The sequence below is a fragment of the Phasianus colchicus genome, unplaced genomic scaffold (assembly GCF_987193195.1).
Source record: "Phasianus colchicus unplaced genomic scaffold, bPhaCol1.hap1.1 HAP1_SCAFFOLD_53, whole genome shotgun sequence".
In the NCBI taxonomy this organism is placed as follows: Eukaryota; Metazoa; Chordata; class Aves; order Galliformes; family Phasianidae; genus Phasianus; species Phasianus colchicus.
This window is the reverse complement of record NW_028325230.1, coordinates 471,707-488,753: the sequence shown is the minus strand read 5'-3', so window position 1 is coordinate 488,753 and position 17,047 is coordinate 471,707. Positions and strand designations below refer to the sequence as shown.

General features: G+C 55.1%; 2 protein-coding genes across 12 annotated transcripts; one reads left to right on the top strand and one right to left on the bottom strand.

The window, feature by feature from the left end:
* Positions 1–498: 498 nt before the first annotated feature.
* On the bottom strand, positions 499–9,703 carry LOC149911906 (zinc finger CCCH domain-containing protein 11A-like). Of its 5 annotated transcripts, none has more exons than XM_090133096.1 (9): positions 8,249–9,312; positions 7,473–7,781; positions 3,576–5,205; positions 3,164–3,287; positions 2,677–2,739; positions 2,344–2,430; positions 1,738–2,052; positions 1,334–1,407; positions 499–876 (listed from the first exon to the last, which is right to left on the bottom strand). In XM_090133096.1, exons 3-9 carry the CDS (start codon positions 3,627–3,629, stop codon positions 820–822), a joined length of 774 nt encoding a protein of 257 aa, XP_089989222.1. In that variant the 5' UTR covers positions 3,630–5,205; positions 7,473–7,781; positions 8,249–9,312; the 3' UTR covers positions 499–819. The 5 variants fall into 5 exon arrangements, 4 of the variants coding, with proteins under 4 accessions (XP_089989222.1, XP_089989219.1, XP_089989220.1 ...); XR_016462726.1 differs by adding an exon at positions 1,588–1,637 and having other exon boundaries at positions 820–876; positions 3,576–7,781; positions 8,249–9,703; XM_090133093.1 differs by having other exon boundaries at positions 3,576–7,781.
* Positions 9,362–16,971, top strand: LOC149911905 (uncharacterized). 7 transcript variants are annotated; one of them, XR_016462728.1, is made up of 5 exons: positions 12,491–12,935; positions 15,377–15,472; positions 15,980–16,027; positions 16,142–16,231; positions 16,485–16,971. XR_016462728.1 is itself a non-coding variant. In XM_090133097.1 (4 exons), the coding sequence occupies exon 1, from the start codon at positions 9,362–9,364 to the stop codon at positions 10,130–10,132; it is 771 nt and encodes a 256-aa protein (XP_089989223.1). In that variant the 3' UTR covers positions 10,133–10,814; positions 15,980–16,027; positions 16,142–16,231; positions 16,485–16,971. The 7 variants fall into 7 exon arrangements, 5 of the variants coding, with proteins under 5 accessions (XP_089989223.1, XP_089989224.1, XP_089989226.1 ...); XM_090133097.1 differs by lacking the exons at positions 12,491–12,935; positions 15,377–15,472 and adding an exon at positions 9,362–10,814; XR_016462727.1 differs by having other exon boundaries at positions 12,491–15,491.
* The last annotated feature ends 76 nt before the right edge of the window (positions 16,972–17,047 follow it).

Genomic DNA, 17,047 nt, shown 5'->3' with positions numbered 1-17,047 from the left:
GTACTGGAACATGCTGCCCAGGGAGGTTGTGGATGCCCCGTCCCTGGAGGTGTTCAAAGCCAGATTGGATGGGGCCCTGGGCAGTCTGGTCTAGCATTAGGTGGAATGGTTGGTGGCCCTGCGTGTGGCAGGGGGGTTGGAGATTCATGATCCTTGAGGTCCCTTCCAACCCTGGCAATTCTGTGATTCTGTGATTCTGTGAAATCGCTAAATGGTGCTGCAAAAGAAGGCTGCAACAAGGGGCACAGCAATGGAGGGGTTGTGCACGAAGGAAGCAAAGCCTCATGCAAACTGGAGGGCTACGGGGGGTGGCACGCTACTGGGGCCAAAGCAATGGGGGGGCGGGGTGGGGAAGGGGAAGCAGGAATGGGATCTGGTGGGGGGAGGAGGAGGAAAGCCATGTGGCTGAAGTGTGCAAGATGGGATGGTGCGTTTGCATGGCAGGTGGAAGGGTGGTGGGCTGCACACGTGTGTGTGGCGCAGGGGGTGGAGCAGAGTGCAGTGGCCAAGTCCTCCCTAGGCAACGTCAGGTGTCAGCAACAGCAGGAGAACCTCCAAGTTCCACTGCCTCCAAGAAGAACAATGCCAGGATGGCAGCTTGGTGGTCCGAAGCTGCATAGTTTCTACTCTGGACCAGCAGTAGTGCAGCAGCTCATGGAATGCCACTGGACAAATCAGGCCATGCGCTCTTTGTCAATCTCTAATTGTGACTATTTTTTATTGACTACAACCAAACATGGAGTGCCAAGTTGGGTGGCACTCAGAACGCTGCCCTGTAACTCTGCGTGCTGCAGCCGCTGCCTTCTGATGCTCTTCCTCTCAGTCCTTCAGCTGCAGCTTCTGCATCATCTCCACAAGGGTGTTCATTGCGGATGACTGGAAAGAAATAAGGCAAGTATAGAGATAGGACAGAAACAATCTAGGGCGATCTCATTAAGAAAGTCTGATCAGTAAACCTTCCAGAACGGCCCCATGCAGCCCAGCACGTTCCTGCCATTCAGGTCACTGACATTCCTTCCCATAACACGCTGCCTATGGTAAGATTCATGCTCTGCTGGGGGAATGAGGTCCCAAAGGTCGCAGTGCCCAACATGGCAAGGCTCTTTATCACAGAAAAACCCTCCAGCCGTTACCAACAGTGTCCTTCTCAAGCCAGAGGAAGGCATCCAAGCTCCCCTAGGCAGCTGTCACTGACAGTGTGATTTCCTTAAACATACAGCTGGGTGTTTTTCTATTACATTGCTTGCCTTGGGATTCTGCAATATCTTTCATGTCTGACAGGCAGAGGCACTGAGAACAACAAGAGCCGTGTCTGTGCTCACCAAGGACTCACCTCTGCACGTGCAGCGGCAGCTCTCAGAGAAGCCTTCTTCAATTCCACTCTTCTCTCTTTTCGTTGTCTTCTTGCTATAAAGCAAGAATAAAACTGAATTCGTTCTGTCAGCAGCAAAACTGCAGAAACATGGGTACCATAAAAACAGATGGCAGAAAAAAGACAAAGGAAATTGGAAGCCTCTCAGTGAATGACATTTCCAGTGGAAAGGTGCAGAAGACTACCATGGAGTTAATGGAGTCGGGGTTACATACTGTGGCACCTCACTGCCTTTGGACTTTGTAGGCTTCAACTCTTTTCCCCTCTGCAGAGAAGGAAAAAGCAAAGCAAACCCTATGCAACTTCAGTGTGCTTGATAAGGGCAGCACCTACCCTACAGGGTGGGTACCACAGCACCTTCTTACCTCTTAGCTTGGAGCTCCGTGCTGCAGCAGGCCCAGGCTGTGCTGCTGGAGCCGGCACGCTGTCTCCGCTCTGACCCCTCGCTCTTTTGGTAGCAGGCAACTGCGCTGCTGTTTGCTGCTCTTCTTCCAAGCCCTTGCGTTTACATTCAGCCAGGGACTTGGAGACAGAGCGGGGGCACGCTGCAGGGGAAGGTCTTCTCCCTGAGCTGGGACCTGCTGTTGTAGGAAGCCCTCCAGCCTGGAGATGAGCTCTCTCAGAAAGGACTTCCTGCACCACTTTCGTGTAGATCTTTCCATTGGGCTCAGCACCTATCTCTGGCAAGAAAGAAGAAGCAAGAAGATATAACAAGAGTCCAATACTACTTTCGGTCTGCAAAATGGGTCACAATGCTAGCACATCTCATCTGCAGTGTTCACAGTCACGGATCTTAGAATCGTGGATGAACTGTGGGTTTGTATTTCAAATCAGCACAGGAAAGGTAACTATAAGTCCCGGGGATTAAGACCCCAAGCAACACGCAGTGAGAACAGTCCCAGGAAGAACAGACAGAAAGCCTAGTTAGAAAGACAGTGCACCAAACCCAGATGCCTGTTGTGCGTCTGTACCTCTCTTGGGTGCCATGTCATGGTCTGTAGCTTCCCCCTGCCTTTCTGCAAGGCTGCGCTTCAGAGGAAGGCCACTGGCATCAGCTTCTGACAGAAAGGAAACAAGAAAGACATGAAGAGCATCTCTTTGGAGGAAGACTTTAGCACAGTCAGACACAAATTTCTGGTCTTCAAGCATAGTTTCTTCCATTTGCCTTTCTGCTGATTCAACACTGTGCCATTTCTGCAGTCAACACAGATCTGCAGTGTCCTTTCCTCTCCATCACACACAGCCCTGCATGCAGCCCTATTTAGAGGCAGGTACCCACACCACAGCTCACAAGAGCTGCTTACCTGCGGAGGCTTTCCGCTTCCCCCCTTGCCCAGCACCATTCCACAGACGCGCAGGCTCCGTCCCTACAACAAAATACAATTTGCTGATTTAACAGAAACCAGTAGCCTGTAGAAGTATTGTCCTGTCAGACCAAATCCATCCCCAAAACAACAAAAAACCAAAAGTCTCATTCTTGCTCAGATGACAGCAGAAGAACCCCAGCCTCCCTGACAGCTCTACATTTGACAGAGCAGAGGTGCATCACCAAACAAAACACTATCAGGTGCAAAAGTTGAGACACATTTTGTGGCTCTAAAAGGAATTCACTCGACTCTAAGCATTTATATGCAGACTTCTGCCTCACTGCTGCCACCAACTGCCGCTGTCGGTCTCTCCAACACTTCCACAGTGGCTTATTTGACATCCCCTGCAGCACTACACCCACTCAGAAGTAATACTCAAAATTCATTCCTCCATCCTTCATAACAGAGGCCTCAAGAAACTCACTTTTGCGTGGCAGTAAGGACGCTCTGTTCCCATCGCGTCCCTCTGCGCGCTGCAAGATGCGGTTGGATCTCCGGCAGCCTGCTGGCTGCTGCTCCCAAACACGGGGAAGCGCGCTGCGCTGCTTCTGGGGAGAGAAAGGAAGAAACGTCAGTGGGAACGGGCAGCCAAGGTTTGCAGAGAGGTTCCAGATTGTGCCAGAGATAGATTATCAGAGTGCTGAGAGATTAATTATCACTAAGGGAAAATACAGCCTAAGCCATGTCCACGTCATTAGCCCAGACTGTCAGCAGGGAGCGCAAAATCCAAGTGGTTTTTGAGGTGACAAAGGACCAGTAGGGCTCCTCCTGCTCCACCCCTTCCCTTAAACATGGGAAAAAGAAAGAAACATCAAGCAAAGGAAACCCAGCCATACTTTTCCTCTCACAGAGCAGGAATTAGAACCACGGTCATCTCCTTGCTGAGCCATGATGGCTGAAGTGTCAGAGGAAGACTTGCAAGGTCTGAGGGTTCTCTCCACAGGAACCTCCTTCGCTCTTAGAAGGAGCTGGCTTCACTCGTTCTTCAACTGCCTTGATCTCCTAGATCCAAATTTTAGGAAATCAACACCAGGGTCACCCAGTGGGGTGAATGGGGTTAACTGAATGGGGGTTAATTGAAGTAAAGCAACAGAGAAGTGAACATGACTCTTATGCAGCCCAATAAAAACTCAATATGGCCTCGTTGTGGTCAGTAGAGTCCCAGAGGAACTAGTAGGAACTGGGAGGAGTGCACACCAGTATAGACCAGAAAAGTCCAGTATGGCTAAGTAAAAACCAGTAAGGACCAGTATGGCCTCAGAGTGGTCAATGGAGTCCTATAGGAATCAGTAGAAACCAATAGGAAGGCACATCTGTGTGCCCTGGGGCCGGAGCTGGCCTGTGCCTCTGGCTTTGGGCCCCAGGGCTGGTGCCGGCCTCTCGGGCTGCAGATGTGGCTTTAGGCCCTTGGCCTGGTTCCGGCCTCTCGGGCTGTGGCTGCACCTTCAGGCCCCGGGGCCGGCGTAGGCCTTTGTGGCTGTGGTTTAGACCCGAAGCTGGTGCTGGCCTCTTGTGCCTGGCTTTAGGCCCTGGAGCCGGTGTCAGCCTTTCAGGCTGTGGATTGAAGTCCTGGGGACAGTGCCGGCTTCTCCAGCTTCGGCTTTAGGCCACAGCAGTGGTGCCAGCCTCTCTGGCTGTGGTTGTGGCTTTAGGACCTGGGGCCAGTGCAGGCCTCTCCAGCTGTGGCTTTGTCTTTAGGCCCTTGGCCTGGTTCCGGCTTCTCTGGCTGTGCTTCAGGCGCAGGGGCTGGTGCCGACCTTTCAGGATTTGGCTTTAGGCTCCACATCTGGTGCCAGCCTGTTCGGCTGTAGATGTGGCTTTAAGCCCCATCTGGTCTGGTGCTGGCCTCTGTGGCTATAACTGTGGCATTATGGCCCAGGGCTGGTGCTGGGCTCTCTGGCTGGAGCTTCAGACTTCAGGGCCAGCGCAGACCTCTCTGGCTGTGGCTTTATACCCCAGGACTTGTGCCAGCCTCTCTGGCTGGGGCTGTGGCTTTATGCCCCAGAGTTGGTGCTGGCCGCTCTGGCTGTGGCTTCAGGTCCTGTGGCCACTGCCAGTCTCTCTGGCTCTGTTTTTAGGCCTCAGGGCCAGTCCTGGCTTCTCTAGCAGCATCTTTAGGCCCCAGGACGTGTGTCAGCCTCTCTAACTGGACTGTGGCTTTAAGCATTTGGACTGGAAAGCACTCCATGGCCAGGCGCTGCTCAAATACTGGGCCTCCATTTCCTCCTGGGCATCCACATGTGCTCTGAGTCTCCTGCAGCTTTCTGCAGGGTTTGCAGCTTCCTGCTGAGGAGCTCCTTGTGTTCTTCTGCAACTGCCCCCCAACATCACTACTGCCTCCCCTGGTACCGTACTGGGAGATGCTTCAGAGTCCATTAGCCTGCACTTCCTTCCTCCCATCAGCAGCTGCTCCTACACAAACCTTCATTCACACTGGGATGCCGTCCACTTCTAGCACCAGCTGACCTGCAAGACAGAGGATTAGCACAAATGCAGAAGCCCAAGGCTGTGCCACCACCATGTGCTGCAGCCTTGGGAAGTCAGCTGCAACTGCAAACTTTGTTAAAATTAAAACAGGCACCGTAAATTAAGCATGACTTCTGAACTGAAGTAATTGCCACAATCAGAAATAAATACTGAAATCGCTTACTTAACTGTAGGTGGTTACTTTTGAATTCTTTTGTTTTGGGGAAAATATGAACTTGGAATTGAAGGATACAAGAAAAATGAGGAGCACATGGCAACTCAGGCAAACTGAGCAGTGCAGGGAAGATTGTTGCATTTCTTCTTCTCCTGTCCCAGAAATGAATTTTCCTAGCTTAAAATGAAAAGAGAAGAAGAGCCTGACATAGAGTAGACACAATACAGTCTCACATCACAGGTAGAAACTGGAGAGCTCTTGTGGCACAAAGCTCAGGACTGTAGAAATTAAGGTTGCCTCTAAGCTTTAAAAGAAGATGAAAGACAAGGTTAAATGCAAAACATTAGCAATTCCTGCAGAGCACATCACACAGCTGTAGGCACCACCTGAGAGGTAACAGTCAGGTGAGAAAGGAAAACCTTACTATGTGAACACAGGGACAAGCTACTCTCTTCTTCTGGGCCTTTGTTCCCAGTGAGGATTTCCCTCAAGAGCGCTGCTCAAGCTGCTGCTGTCTCCAGCTGTTGGTCACTTCTACCTGCTGGACGCTGTGCCCACAGGTCATTCTGCTTTGGGCAAAGCCTGCTGGATTAACTCCAAACCAAGGTCACAGGCCACGTTAATCCAGCTGGTTTATCTGAAAGGGCTCAGAAGCCATGCATGGGATCCTTTCTGCTGGTGGTTCTTTCCAGGCAAGAACCTCCGCTCTCAGATCAACAGCCAAGAGCTGGAAGGCAGAAAAAGCTTTCCAATCCCCATGGATGTGGCTGTCTGCAAAGACAACAGCTGCCTACTCTTCAGCAGGGTGATGCCCACCCAGCAAAGCACTCAGCCAGCAGATGCCTTTCCTTACACTGACAGAACTGTCCCACATTTGTGCAGTCCTTGGCATTGCATTTCCAATCCAAGTTCACATATACCTCAACCATTCCTGCTGTGTTAGTTTACTTGGATCCCCAGTTGGGGCTGCAGCTCAAGAGGTCAACGCAACAGAAATAACACAACATGCAACTGGAAAACACATCTCAAAGCCGAGAAGAGCCAACTCTCTGACCTTGGGCACAACTGGGCACCAAGAGCCAGGCCTTGCAAACTTGGCTGATCTGAGCATGCGGGAGGGGGCTGGCAATCAGACCAGGAGTCTCCATTTCAATTGCAGTTCCATGTAGAGAAGAACACCAAACAGTAACAGGTGTGAATGAATTCATTCAAAAGCTGCACAATGAGTTTGTTCTTTACTAAAAAAAGCATGCATTCCAAGTCAAAAAGTAACCGCGGGAGTTGATATCAATGGAAGCTGTTCTTATTCCTACACCTCATCCTCTTACCACAACTTTCCTTGCCTCATCCCTTACCCCAGCTCCTGGAAAATGCCCACAGACTTAAAGTCAACTCTCAAATCCATAGGACTCCCTTCACATTACTCCATTAATAAAAGATTGCAGACTTGTTTCATGCACTCAAACTGATCGAGCAGCGGTATCACCATCACTCGTAACACACGGAAGCATCCAAACCCTGAGGATTTTTTTCCCCTCCACCACCAGGTTCTTCTTAGCACACAAGACTTCTCTTGCTCCTATCAAACAACAGCCAGCAGTACAAAGCAAGCAGCCACCGAGGACTTTAAAAACAAAGCCTGATCCACATAGCACATCTGAACCTCACAAGAGGCCGACTGTAGGCAGACCTGGAGGGGTGACAAAGGACAGCAAGAGGCTCAGTGACAGCATGGTGACAACGCAGGGCTTGCGGGGCCGGATGACAGTCGAGTCCCACCCTCTGTGTGGTGCTCAGTGTACAGGGAATAGTGTCATCCAAGAGATGGTGACACACAAGTGATGGTGACACCAGATGATGATAACAACAGTGACAGCCAGGGATGGGGACACTGCGTCATGGCTGTTCCACATCGAGGTCACCTTGTGTCATGGTGTCACCTGAAGACAGTGACACTCAGTGACACCCAATGGCATCCAGTGAAGGTGACACCCAATGACAGTACCACCAACGATGATACCACCAACCCCATGTCACACCCCATGTGTCCCCCAACTGTCCCCAGCTCCCTCCCTGTAATCCTCCTCGTCACCTCTTCAATGAGGATGTCACCATGCTGCAGTTGTGCCACCAAGGCAGGGGGGACAGCTTCGGACAGTCATGGACAGCCAGGGTGACAGCGTCACCAGGCTCCAGGAGCTGTAGGATGCTGATGGGGCTCTCGAGGTAGACGGGTTGGTATGGCCCCAGGTTCCACGGTTACAGTGACAGTGAGAACTTCGGGGACAGGTGGTTGTCCCGGTGCTGACACTGCTGACGGTTGTCCTGGTGTCACCTGGTGGCCTGTGGGGAGTTGTTTCTGTGGAGCTTTGCACGGAGATTTGGCGAGAACCATCCATTTCTGAAAGGAAGTGGCGAAAAAATACAACAAAATTGACATAGTATTTATTTTAATGGAAACAGATATTTTTGGGGACGATCCCATGGGGACAAAGCAGCATAAGAACGTGTCACTATGTGAGGTTGTCCTCAAAATCCCCATTCGAGAACTCTGGAACACTCCAGGAAACCCTGGGCACCCTCTGCTCACCCCAACAAACCCTCTGGGACATCTCCAGACCCTTCTGGATGAGTCCAGGATCCACTAGACACCCCAAGACACTTCAGGAACATTTCCAGACCCTTCCAGAAGACTACAGGACCATCTGAACGCACCTGAGGATGCCCCCAAAGCGTGTTCCAAGAAGGGCAACACAGCTGGTGAGGGGTCTGGAGCACAGGCCTGATGGGTGGGGGATGAAGGAGCTGGGAGTGTTCATTGTGGAGAAGAGGAGGCTCAGGGCAGACCTTATTGCTCTCTATAACTACCTGAAGGGAGGCTGTAGTGAGCTGGGCTTCGGCCTCTTCTCTCGTGTAACTGGTGACAGAACTAGAGGGAATGCTTCAAGCTGCACCAGGGGAGATTTAGGCTGGACGTTAGGAAATACTACTTCTCTCAAAGAGTGGTCAGGCAGTGGAATGGGCTGCCCAGGGAGGTGGTAGAGTCACCAACCCTGGAGTTGTTCAAGGAACGTTCGGATTTCGTGTTGAGGGATATGGTTTAGTGAGAACTATTGGTGATAGGTGGACAGTTGGACTGGATGATCTTGTAGGTCTTCTCTAACCTTGGTTTTTCTGTGATCTTCTGTGATCTTCCCAGTCCCCAGTCCTGCCCTGTGCTGGTGTTCTGCAACAAACAGCAGTCCAACACACTGTGTCCCTGTAGAATCACAGAATCGCTCACGTTGGAAAAGACCTTCAAGAGCATCGAGTCCAACCACAACCTGAAGTACCCCAACTCTAACAACCCTCCTCTAAATCATGTCCCGGAGCACCACATCCAAACGGTTTTTAAACACGTTTGGGGATGGTGACTCAACCACCTCCCTGGGCAGCCCATTCCAGTGCTTAAGAACCTTCCTGTAGAGAAGTTTGTCCTGATATCCAACCTAAACTTACCCCATGTCTGTGTGTTCTGTGGAACCCCACAGATGTGACAGTGGAGTCTGGTTCTGCACTGGCTTCTCAAAGAAAACCAGCGCACGGTATCAGGAGCGGAGGAGGAAGCAGATGATTCTGCCACTGATGCTGTCATTGCGCGTCCCCCCCAGGACTCCCACAGCTTCCTCTCCCCAGCCCCGCTCAGCTCCTCGCGGGCTGCAGACGCTGCTGAGGCTCTCGCACTCCACGGCCGTCATCTTCTTCTCGTGCTGCCGGACCGCTCTCTGCAGGGCTGCGCTGAGTTCCTGCCGCTGCAGCCAGAACCGCAGCTCCCGTGCTGACGGATGGAGGAGCTCCGTGCCGGCACCCACAGCACGTGGTCCCCGGGCTGCCGGTGGCACGGCAGGATGCTCCCCTCCCTGTCTCCCATCGCCCCTCAGCTACGGCATCCGCCTATAATCTGCCTAAGGACCCTGCAGAGGGCTACAGACAGGCCGATCGATGGCTGATGCCAGCGGCACGAGGTTCAACATCACTCAATGCCGGGTCCCGCACTTTGTTCACAACAAGCCCAGGCACCGCTGCAGGCTTGGGGCAGAGCGGCCGGAAGGCCGCGTGGAGGAAAAGGCTCTGGAGCTGCGGGCCGACGCTCGGCTGAACGCGAGCCAGCAGCGCGCCTTGTGCAGGCGGCCGAGAAGCCCGCTTTACCGGCAGCAGCGAAGGCAGCAGGAGCAGGAGGCGATCGCCCCGCGCTCAGCCCCGCCCCGCACAGCGCCGGCCTCGGGCCGGCACCGCGACCGCCTGGAGCGGAACGTCAAGGTGCCCCGGAGCCGCTCGTCTCCAGCGGGTTCCCCACGCCACCGCCGGGCCGCGCCGCCCGCCCGGACGCCCCGCTCCCCCACCTGCCGGCGGCCGCCAGCCCGCGCTCGCCGCTCTCCCGGAAGGCCCGCACGGAGCGGGACGGGGCGGCGCGGGCCCGGCCCCGCTGAGGTCCCCCACATCCCCGCCCTTCTCCTCCCGCAGCCGCAGCCGGGGCCCGGAAGCGGAGCGGGCGCACGACGGCAGGCATCGCGAGGGCAGCGGGGCCGGGGCCACGGGGACGCGCGCGGTGATGTCGCAATGACGGCGCGCCCGCGGACAGAAAGGACCCCGCGCGGAGCGCCCGCCCCGTTCGGCGCACCGACCAATGGCAGAGCGGAGGAGGCGGGGCCGAGCGCGGGCTCTCCGCCAATGGCGGCTGCGGACGCGGGGCCGCCGCCATGGAGATGCTGATGGCGACGGCGGGATGGAGGAGCCGCGGGGCTCCGCGCGGGGAAAGCGGCGGTCCGCCGCCCCGCGTCCCCGCCGCCGCCCTCCCCGTGCCTCAGGGACGCCGGGCGGTCAGGGGAAGGCGGCGCGGGGGCACGTTCATCCCCCGTCAGAATCCGGCTGCCCTCGGAGGAGGAACCGAGCCGTCCTCCGTCGTTGCGGCGAGGCGCTGCCGGGCTGCGAGAAGCGGCGGCTGACCGCGAGAGGCGGGACCCGCCCGGTGTCCGGGAGCGGCTCCTGGCTGAGCCGGGCAGCCCCGGAAGAGAGGGAGCGATCGCGCGGATCGAGGCGCGTTCGAGCCCGGCACGGAGTCCGGCCCAGCGGAGTCCGCTTCTCGCTCGGCTCCAGTCATCGGCAGCGCTGTGCTGAGCTGCTGCCCCGCAGCTGCAGTCTCCAAGTGCCGTTTTCCATCTGATGCCGTGGAGACGGTGCGCCCTCCCTCATTGCAGCGCGTGAAGCCATCCTCGTGACGACAGCGCATGCGTGATGGCGTCCCCATGGCGACAGCGCCTCAGCGCGTGCGCCGCGCCGTCGCTGTGGCGCCGCGCCGTCCCCGCTGAGTGACGTCATCAGCCCCGCGACTGAGGAGGAGGCGGAAGTGGGGCGGGACACCCCGGGGCTCCGAGCGCCGCCTCAGCTTCTACAGGTGGGTGTTCCGGGGGGGGCCCCGGGGTTAAGGGGGCTGGGGGCCACGTGCCGCTCTGCGTTGGCCCCGCGGGGTCTCTGTGGCGCTCGGGGCTTCCGCTCGGCGGGGGCAGCTGCCCTGTGTTTCCCCGCCTCCCCCACCCCGTGTATTTCACTGCCCTCCTCCCCTCCCCCTGCCACTGGTCGCCCACAACCTCCCCCGTCGCTCTGTGTGACCCCCGGGGTTGCGCCTCCCCTCCCCTTTTTCCCCTTTCAGTTCCTCCATTCTGATCACTGTAGTCCTCTTCCACCCCTCCTGTCTGTGCCTCCCCCGTTCTGACCCCCGGGGTCCACCTGCCTGCCCCCTCCCCCTCCCGATCCCTCATTGCCACCTGAGCTCAGGTGCCTCACCAACTGCCCCAGTACTTTACCATCACCCAGACCCGCAGTCACTGCGGAGCCCCGTTTGCAATGAGGATCTGGAGAACCTCTCCCAGCCATGGGCAAGTTGCACAGCAATGCATCCATCCCACGGTGAGGCGTCCAGAGCCGCTGCAAGCAGCTCCAGCCTTTCTCGCACGGAATAAACCAACATACGGAGCGGTGCGGGGGGACAGCCGCTGCCCTCTTTCTCCTCGTGGCTTTCTCCCCGCAGCCTGGCCAGGGCTCAAGGGGAACGAAAGGAGTCGTGCTGTCAATCCTGCTCTAGCACGGGCCTCTTTAGCAAGACTGTCTGCCCAGCCCCTCTGCGTCGGGCTTCATCGGGTAACGAACACAGCAGCAAAGCCGCCCTCGGCTCCTCGGGGAGGGCCCGCCGTCCTCGTGGAAACGCAGCGTGACAGCACGCGGGTTCCAGCAGCACCGGTGCTGTGACTTCCTCTGCCCGCCCTGGAGCCGCAGCCCGCGAGCTTTCCCGGCCTCGCACACTGAGCAGCCGAACCTGCCGTGCTGCACGCGGTCCCTCCGGGCAGAGGCCCACCAGCTCTGAGCCTCGCCCGGCCGCCGCTTCAGCCGTGGGGAACGGCGGCACGCAGGCTGAGCCGGCCGCCATCGGCGCGGGGCGACGGCGAAGGCCCGGCCTCTCATTGGTCAGCGCCGGCGCCGCCCCGCCACCGGCCTCCCTCTCATTGGTCAGCGCCGGCGCCGCCGGCTCTCTTCTCGCTCCCCTTCCCTTCAGCTCCCTTGCGGCGTCTCTCCCCTGCCCCGTTCCCATCCCCTGCCGTTACCTTGCAGCATCTCCCACCAGTTTCCTTCCCTTCCCCTCCCTTGCGGCGTTTCCCCCCAGTCCCCTTCCCTTCCCGCATCTCCCTCTGGTCTCCTTCCCTTCCCTTGCATCATCACCCCGGTTTCCTTCCCTTCTCTTCCCTTGCGGCATCTCATACCGGTCCCCTTCCCTTTCGTTCCAGCCTTTCCCCCTTGTCCCCTTCCCTTGTAATGTCTCACCCTGGTTTCCTTCTCTTCCCTTCCCATGTGGCAAATTCTCCCAGTCCCAATCCCATTCCCTTCTCTTCCCTTACACGATTTCCCCTGTCCCCCTCCCTTCCTATACGGCATTTCCCCACAGTTGCCTTCCCATGCCTTCCCTTCCCTTATGTCATCTCTCCCATTTCTATCCTTTCCCTTCCCTTCCCATGGGGTGTCTCCTCCTGGTCTCCTTTCTCTTCCATTACCTTGTGGCATCTCCCACCAGTTTCTTTCTCTTCCCTTCCCTTCCCGTTGCCCCTTGTGCAAGTCATGGAATCGTGCACCATTAAGTTTCATTATTACCATCAGAACACGCTGGATGTGAGAGTCACCTTTTTTGCCCTGTTAGTAGGCCATGACAGAATTGGATCTCCTCTGAAAGGACTCTGGGTTCCCACTGCTGCTGTGTGTGTGTCCCTGCATGGTCCCTGCTGGATCACAGAACCCACAGGGTAGGAGGAGAGAAGCTTCAGACGAGACAAGGGGCATCGAGGTCAGCTCCTGGACATCAAATCACGTGCCTCAGAGCGTATTCCTCCAGCATCTCTGGATGCTGCCTTCTGACTGAGAGAACCACCAGGGAGTGTGTCATCAGTGACAAAAAATACAAAATGAATGTCTTCTGGTATTGCTGGAATACAAAAAAAGCCAGAAGGGGCAAGACAAGAAGCGAGATGAGGTAAGGGGAGGCCAGAAGAGGATGGCAAAAGAGGTGAGGTGAGATGAGGGGATGCCAGAAGGAGAATCCAAAAGAGGTGAGACAAAAGGCTAGGGGAGACAAAGGGGGATGAGAAGGGGATGGGAGAAGGGGGTGCCAGAATGGGACACCAGAAGGGGGTCAATAAGAAGTGAGATGAGATGACACCAGATAGGGATTCCAGAAGGGGACACCAGATAGGGCAAGATGAAAGGTGAGATGTGATGAGGGGAGGACAGAAGGGGGCGCCAGAAGGGGCGAAACAAAAGGCAAGACAAGACAGGAGGTGAGGCGAGATGAGGGGACTCGAGAAGAGGAGTTGGCAGCAAGGCTAACCACCATGAGCCCAGGACCTTTTTTCAGCCGTAGTTAATTAACTCTTGAATAACTTCCCAAATGCCCCTGGGCTTGGCAGAGTCCCCTGGCACAGGCTGAGCCTGGTTTGCAGCCAGCTCGTACTTCGGCCCCAGGGCATGGGAAGGAGCCGTGGATCAGGGGACAGGCACTGAGTGCTGGGAACCCAATGGCACCGAGCCCCAAGCACCAAATCAAGCATCTGGTACTTGCCTTCTGTCTTCCAGGACCACCTGGAGATGGTCCCTATATCAAGGATTTGTCCAAGTAGGTATGCCAGAGTCCTCTTAAGTCCTGTGAGGCACCAAGGTGAGAGACCGATCCCTTGGGGCCCTAGGAACATGACATCTGGGGACACTGAGAAGTGAGAGGCCAATGGGACATGGACAGTGGGGACATCATGGTGACACGGGGACATCGTGGTGACATGAGGACAGGGGGACACATAGAAGCAGGTGGGTGACAGGGACATCAGAATACAGGGCAACAAAGACACGCGTCCCTGGCAGTGTCCACTCAGCGCCCTTGTTGCCAAGCAGGAGATCGGGAGTGAATAAAAATCTGGCAGTGGCAGCTGGGTTTCCTTGTCATTTACTGCTGCAAAACCCAAAGACCATGACTTTTAGATCTTTGAAATCTCAGAATCGTGGGGTCTTAGACTCATAGAATGAACAAATCATGGAACCACAGAATCACAGTATCGTAGAACTATAAAGTCAAGGAGTCACTTGGGTGTGACAAGACCCCTACAGTCTCATCAGGAGACACGTCGTGTATTTTCTGCTCATAACCAACATCAGGAGTCACCACGTTACATCCAGAAATCTGCATCATGAATCTGAAACGGCAGTAGTGCTGCCTCTGTCCATGAGGACAATTTGTCCTTAGGACACGCAGTCAGGCAATCAAAAATTTGTGTTGGGGTTTGGAGTCACTGGGCTGTGTGCCTGAGTTTCAGCAGAACAAAAGGTGTCCTACTGGTTTTGTTCCCGTGATGGTCCAGCCTCCTGTCATGGCTTCAAAGAAAGTGACTCTTGTTTTATCCAGATGAAAAGAAATAATAAAACACTGATAAATGGCTCAGAACTGTAAATGGCTCAACGGTTCCTCAAGGAAAAGCGGTGTGCTAATTTTAAGTGTTATGTCTGGCAGAATGGATAGCTGGTCACGGCCTTGTGGGACGTTTCCCATAGATAAGAGAGCTGCTGTGCTCTGAAAAGATCACTTGAATGTCTGCTTTGGAAATTGCCCAGAGAGCAGTCAGCTGGAAGAGTTTCCTTTGGGCTGCTTCTGCTCTGCAGCGTTTGTCAGGGAGCTTATCAGTGCTGTGTGTTTTGCTGTATTTAAATACAGACTGACATCACACTTAGGTGAGGTGAAGACTGTTTTTAAGATAAAGGCAAAGCAGGTGGGTGATACTTGGTAGTAACTTCACATTAAAGGTTCCACTCAGGAAAACCCTCTTTGCTGGTTTGATGATATCTAAAAAGGAATCCTAAGTTCTTTGTGACTGTACAATGCTGAAACGTAAAGTGTGATGGGGTCCGAGGTTCTCAGGCTGCTCAGCCAGCAGCTGAGCATGGAATCATGGCTTCTTTTAACTTGGAAAAGACCTCTCAGGTCATCCAACCATTAACTCAGTGCTGCCAATTCCACCGCTAAACCCACAACCTGTGACATGTCACCATATCTGCATCATGTCACCCTGCTGGGCCCCGGGCTTGTGGTGCTGGGGAGTAGGTGCGGGGACAATGGCATGGCACATCCTTGGTTGGGCTTGATGTTCTTAGAGGTCTTCTCCAACTTAGTTCTTCTGGGATTCTAGGACAATAGGACTCTGGGATTCGGGCATGATATTAGGATTCCCCCCTTTGGGGCTCGGTGCCATTGGGTTCCCAGCACTTAGTGCCCTTCCCCTGATCCCTGGCTCCTTCCCATGCCCTGGAGCCAAGGTAGGGGCTGGCTGCATGCCAGGCTCAGCCTGTGCCAGGGGACTCTGCCAAGCCCAGGGGCATTTGGGAACGTGAGGGGGGTCCCAAGAGAATAAATGCAGCCCTGGCTTCTTGCAGCCTCACCCAGCTCCCAGCGTACAGTGGAAGATGAAAGCAGTTGCTGTCATCGTGCTCCTGCTCCTCGCCTCCATGTGCCTCCAGGCACAGGCTAGGGTGTGCAGACGGGTTCTTGGTAACGGGCTGGCTCGCAACCACTTTCTCCTTGGGTTCCCTTGCTTCCTGCTCTTTGGGTCCCCTCTGTCCCCTTGGTTTCCTCGCTTTGGGTTCCTTTGGTTCCTTCTCTTTGGGTCCCTGGGTTCACTTGGTTTCCTCTTTGTGAGTCCTATTGATTCCCTTTCTTTGGGTCTTCTTGGTTTCTTCTCTTTGGGTTTCCTCTTTAGGTCCCCTCTGTCCCCTCTCCTTGCATCCTCTCGGCCCCCCTTCTTGGGTCCCCTTGTTTCCTTCTTTGGATCTCCACCTTCTGGTCTCCACCCCCAGCCAATCCCCACATTCCAGGGACTCCAGATGACATGTGGAAGCAATTGGGTCTGTGGGAACCAGTAGGGATTTTCCCTTTAAGACCAAGGGGAGGCCATATGGGGTTGTTGCGAAGGCATCACCCGCTGCCATATGCTTTCCTATTAACTCCAACCCAAACTGTCCCTCATCCTCCTTCCTCAGCTCCTGGATGACTTCGAGGTGGGAGCAAGCGGAGCTTTTGATTTAGGAGTGAGTACTACGGTGCCCTCAGGAGGTGCCTCCCATTTGGGGAGCCCCAGGTCCTCAGTGGTTTTTGAGGAGGTTCTGGTGCCCACTGGGATCTCCTCATTTCTCCCACTGCAGCTTAAGTTGCTACGAGGAAAGCGGAACTCCCATTCCCTTCCCCCTCTGCTGGCGCTCCCAGATCCCGTGGTTGTGAATCTTCCTATCAAGGTGAGTGACACTGGGGGACCCCTGTATCCTGCAGGGTCCTGGGCTGTGGGGGGACCCCAAATCCCTCTGGACTGGGAGGTGTGGAGGAGATCAAAAAGGATCCAAGAAGAACAGTGCCATCCCTGTAAGGTGCAGGTGATCGTCGTGGTACCATAAGGACCCCATAAGGTCACCCAAAGAACACAAAGGGTTCTGGTGCCATACAGACCAAATAAAGTGACCATAAGGTCACCGCCTGCACTTTGACTTTCAGGATGAAACACTGGTGCTGTCCCCACCATGTTCCATAAGGACTTGATCATCCCTGCATATCGCCACCAGATCTTTGAAAGAACACAGTCCGTTTTCCCATAAAGAAACACCAATAAACACCGCCAGCAAAGCTCCTGTGTCTGTGTGTCCCTCTATTCTTGCATCCATCAGTCCCTTTGTCCTTTTGTCCATGTGTACCCATTATCCCTGCAGTAACTCCATTATTCCACGATTCTGTGATATCCAGTGGGTTGAACACAGTACTGAAGTCGAGGAGATGGCACTGAGTGACGCTGGGGGGGACAGCCCACCAGAGGTAGCACCCAGTGTCCTCTGGAGCCCTCAGCACAATTTCTGACTCCTTTTGGTGCCGTTTGGATGCATTCTGTCCCTCCTGCACTCTCCCTGTGGGGCAGCTGCAGCCCCTGCCCTCTGCTTCCCTCTCCCTCCATCTCTTCTTCCCTCCATCCCTCCCTCCATTCTTCCTTCAATTCCTCCTCACTTGGCCTTGCCTTCTACCCGCCCTCCCAGCCAGTGGCAGGGCACCCAGTGCATTTGAATTGA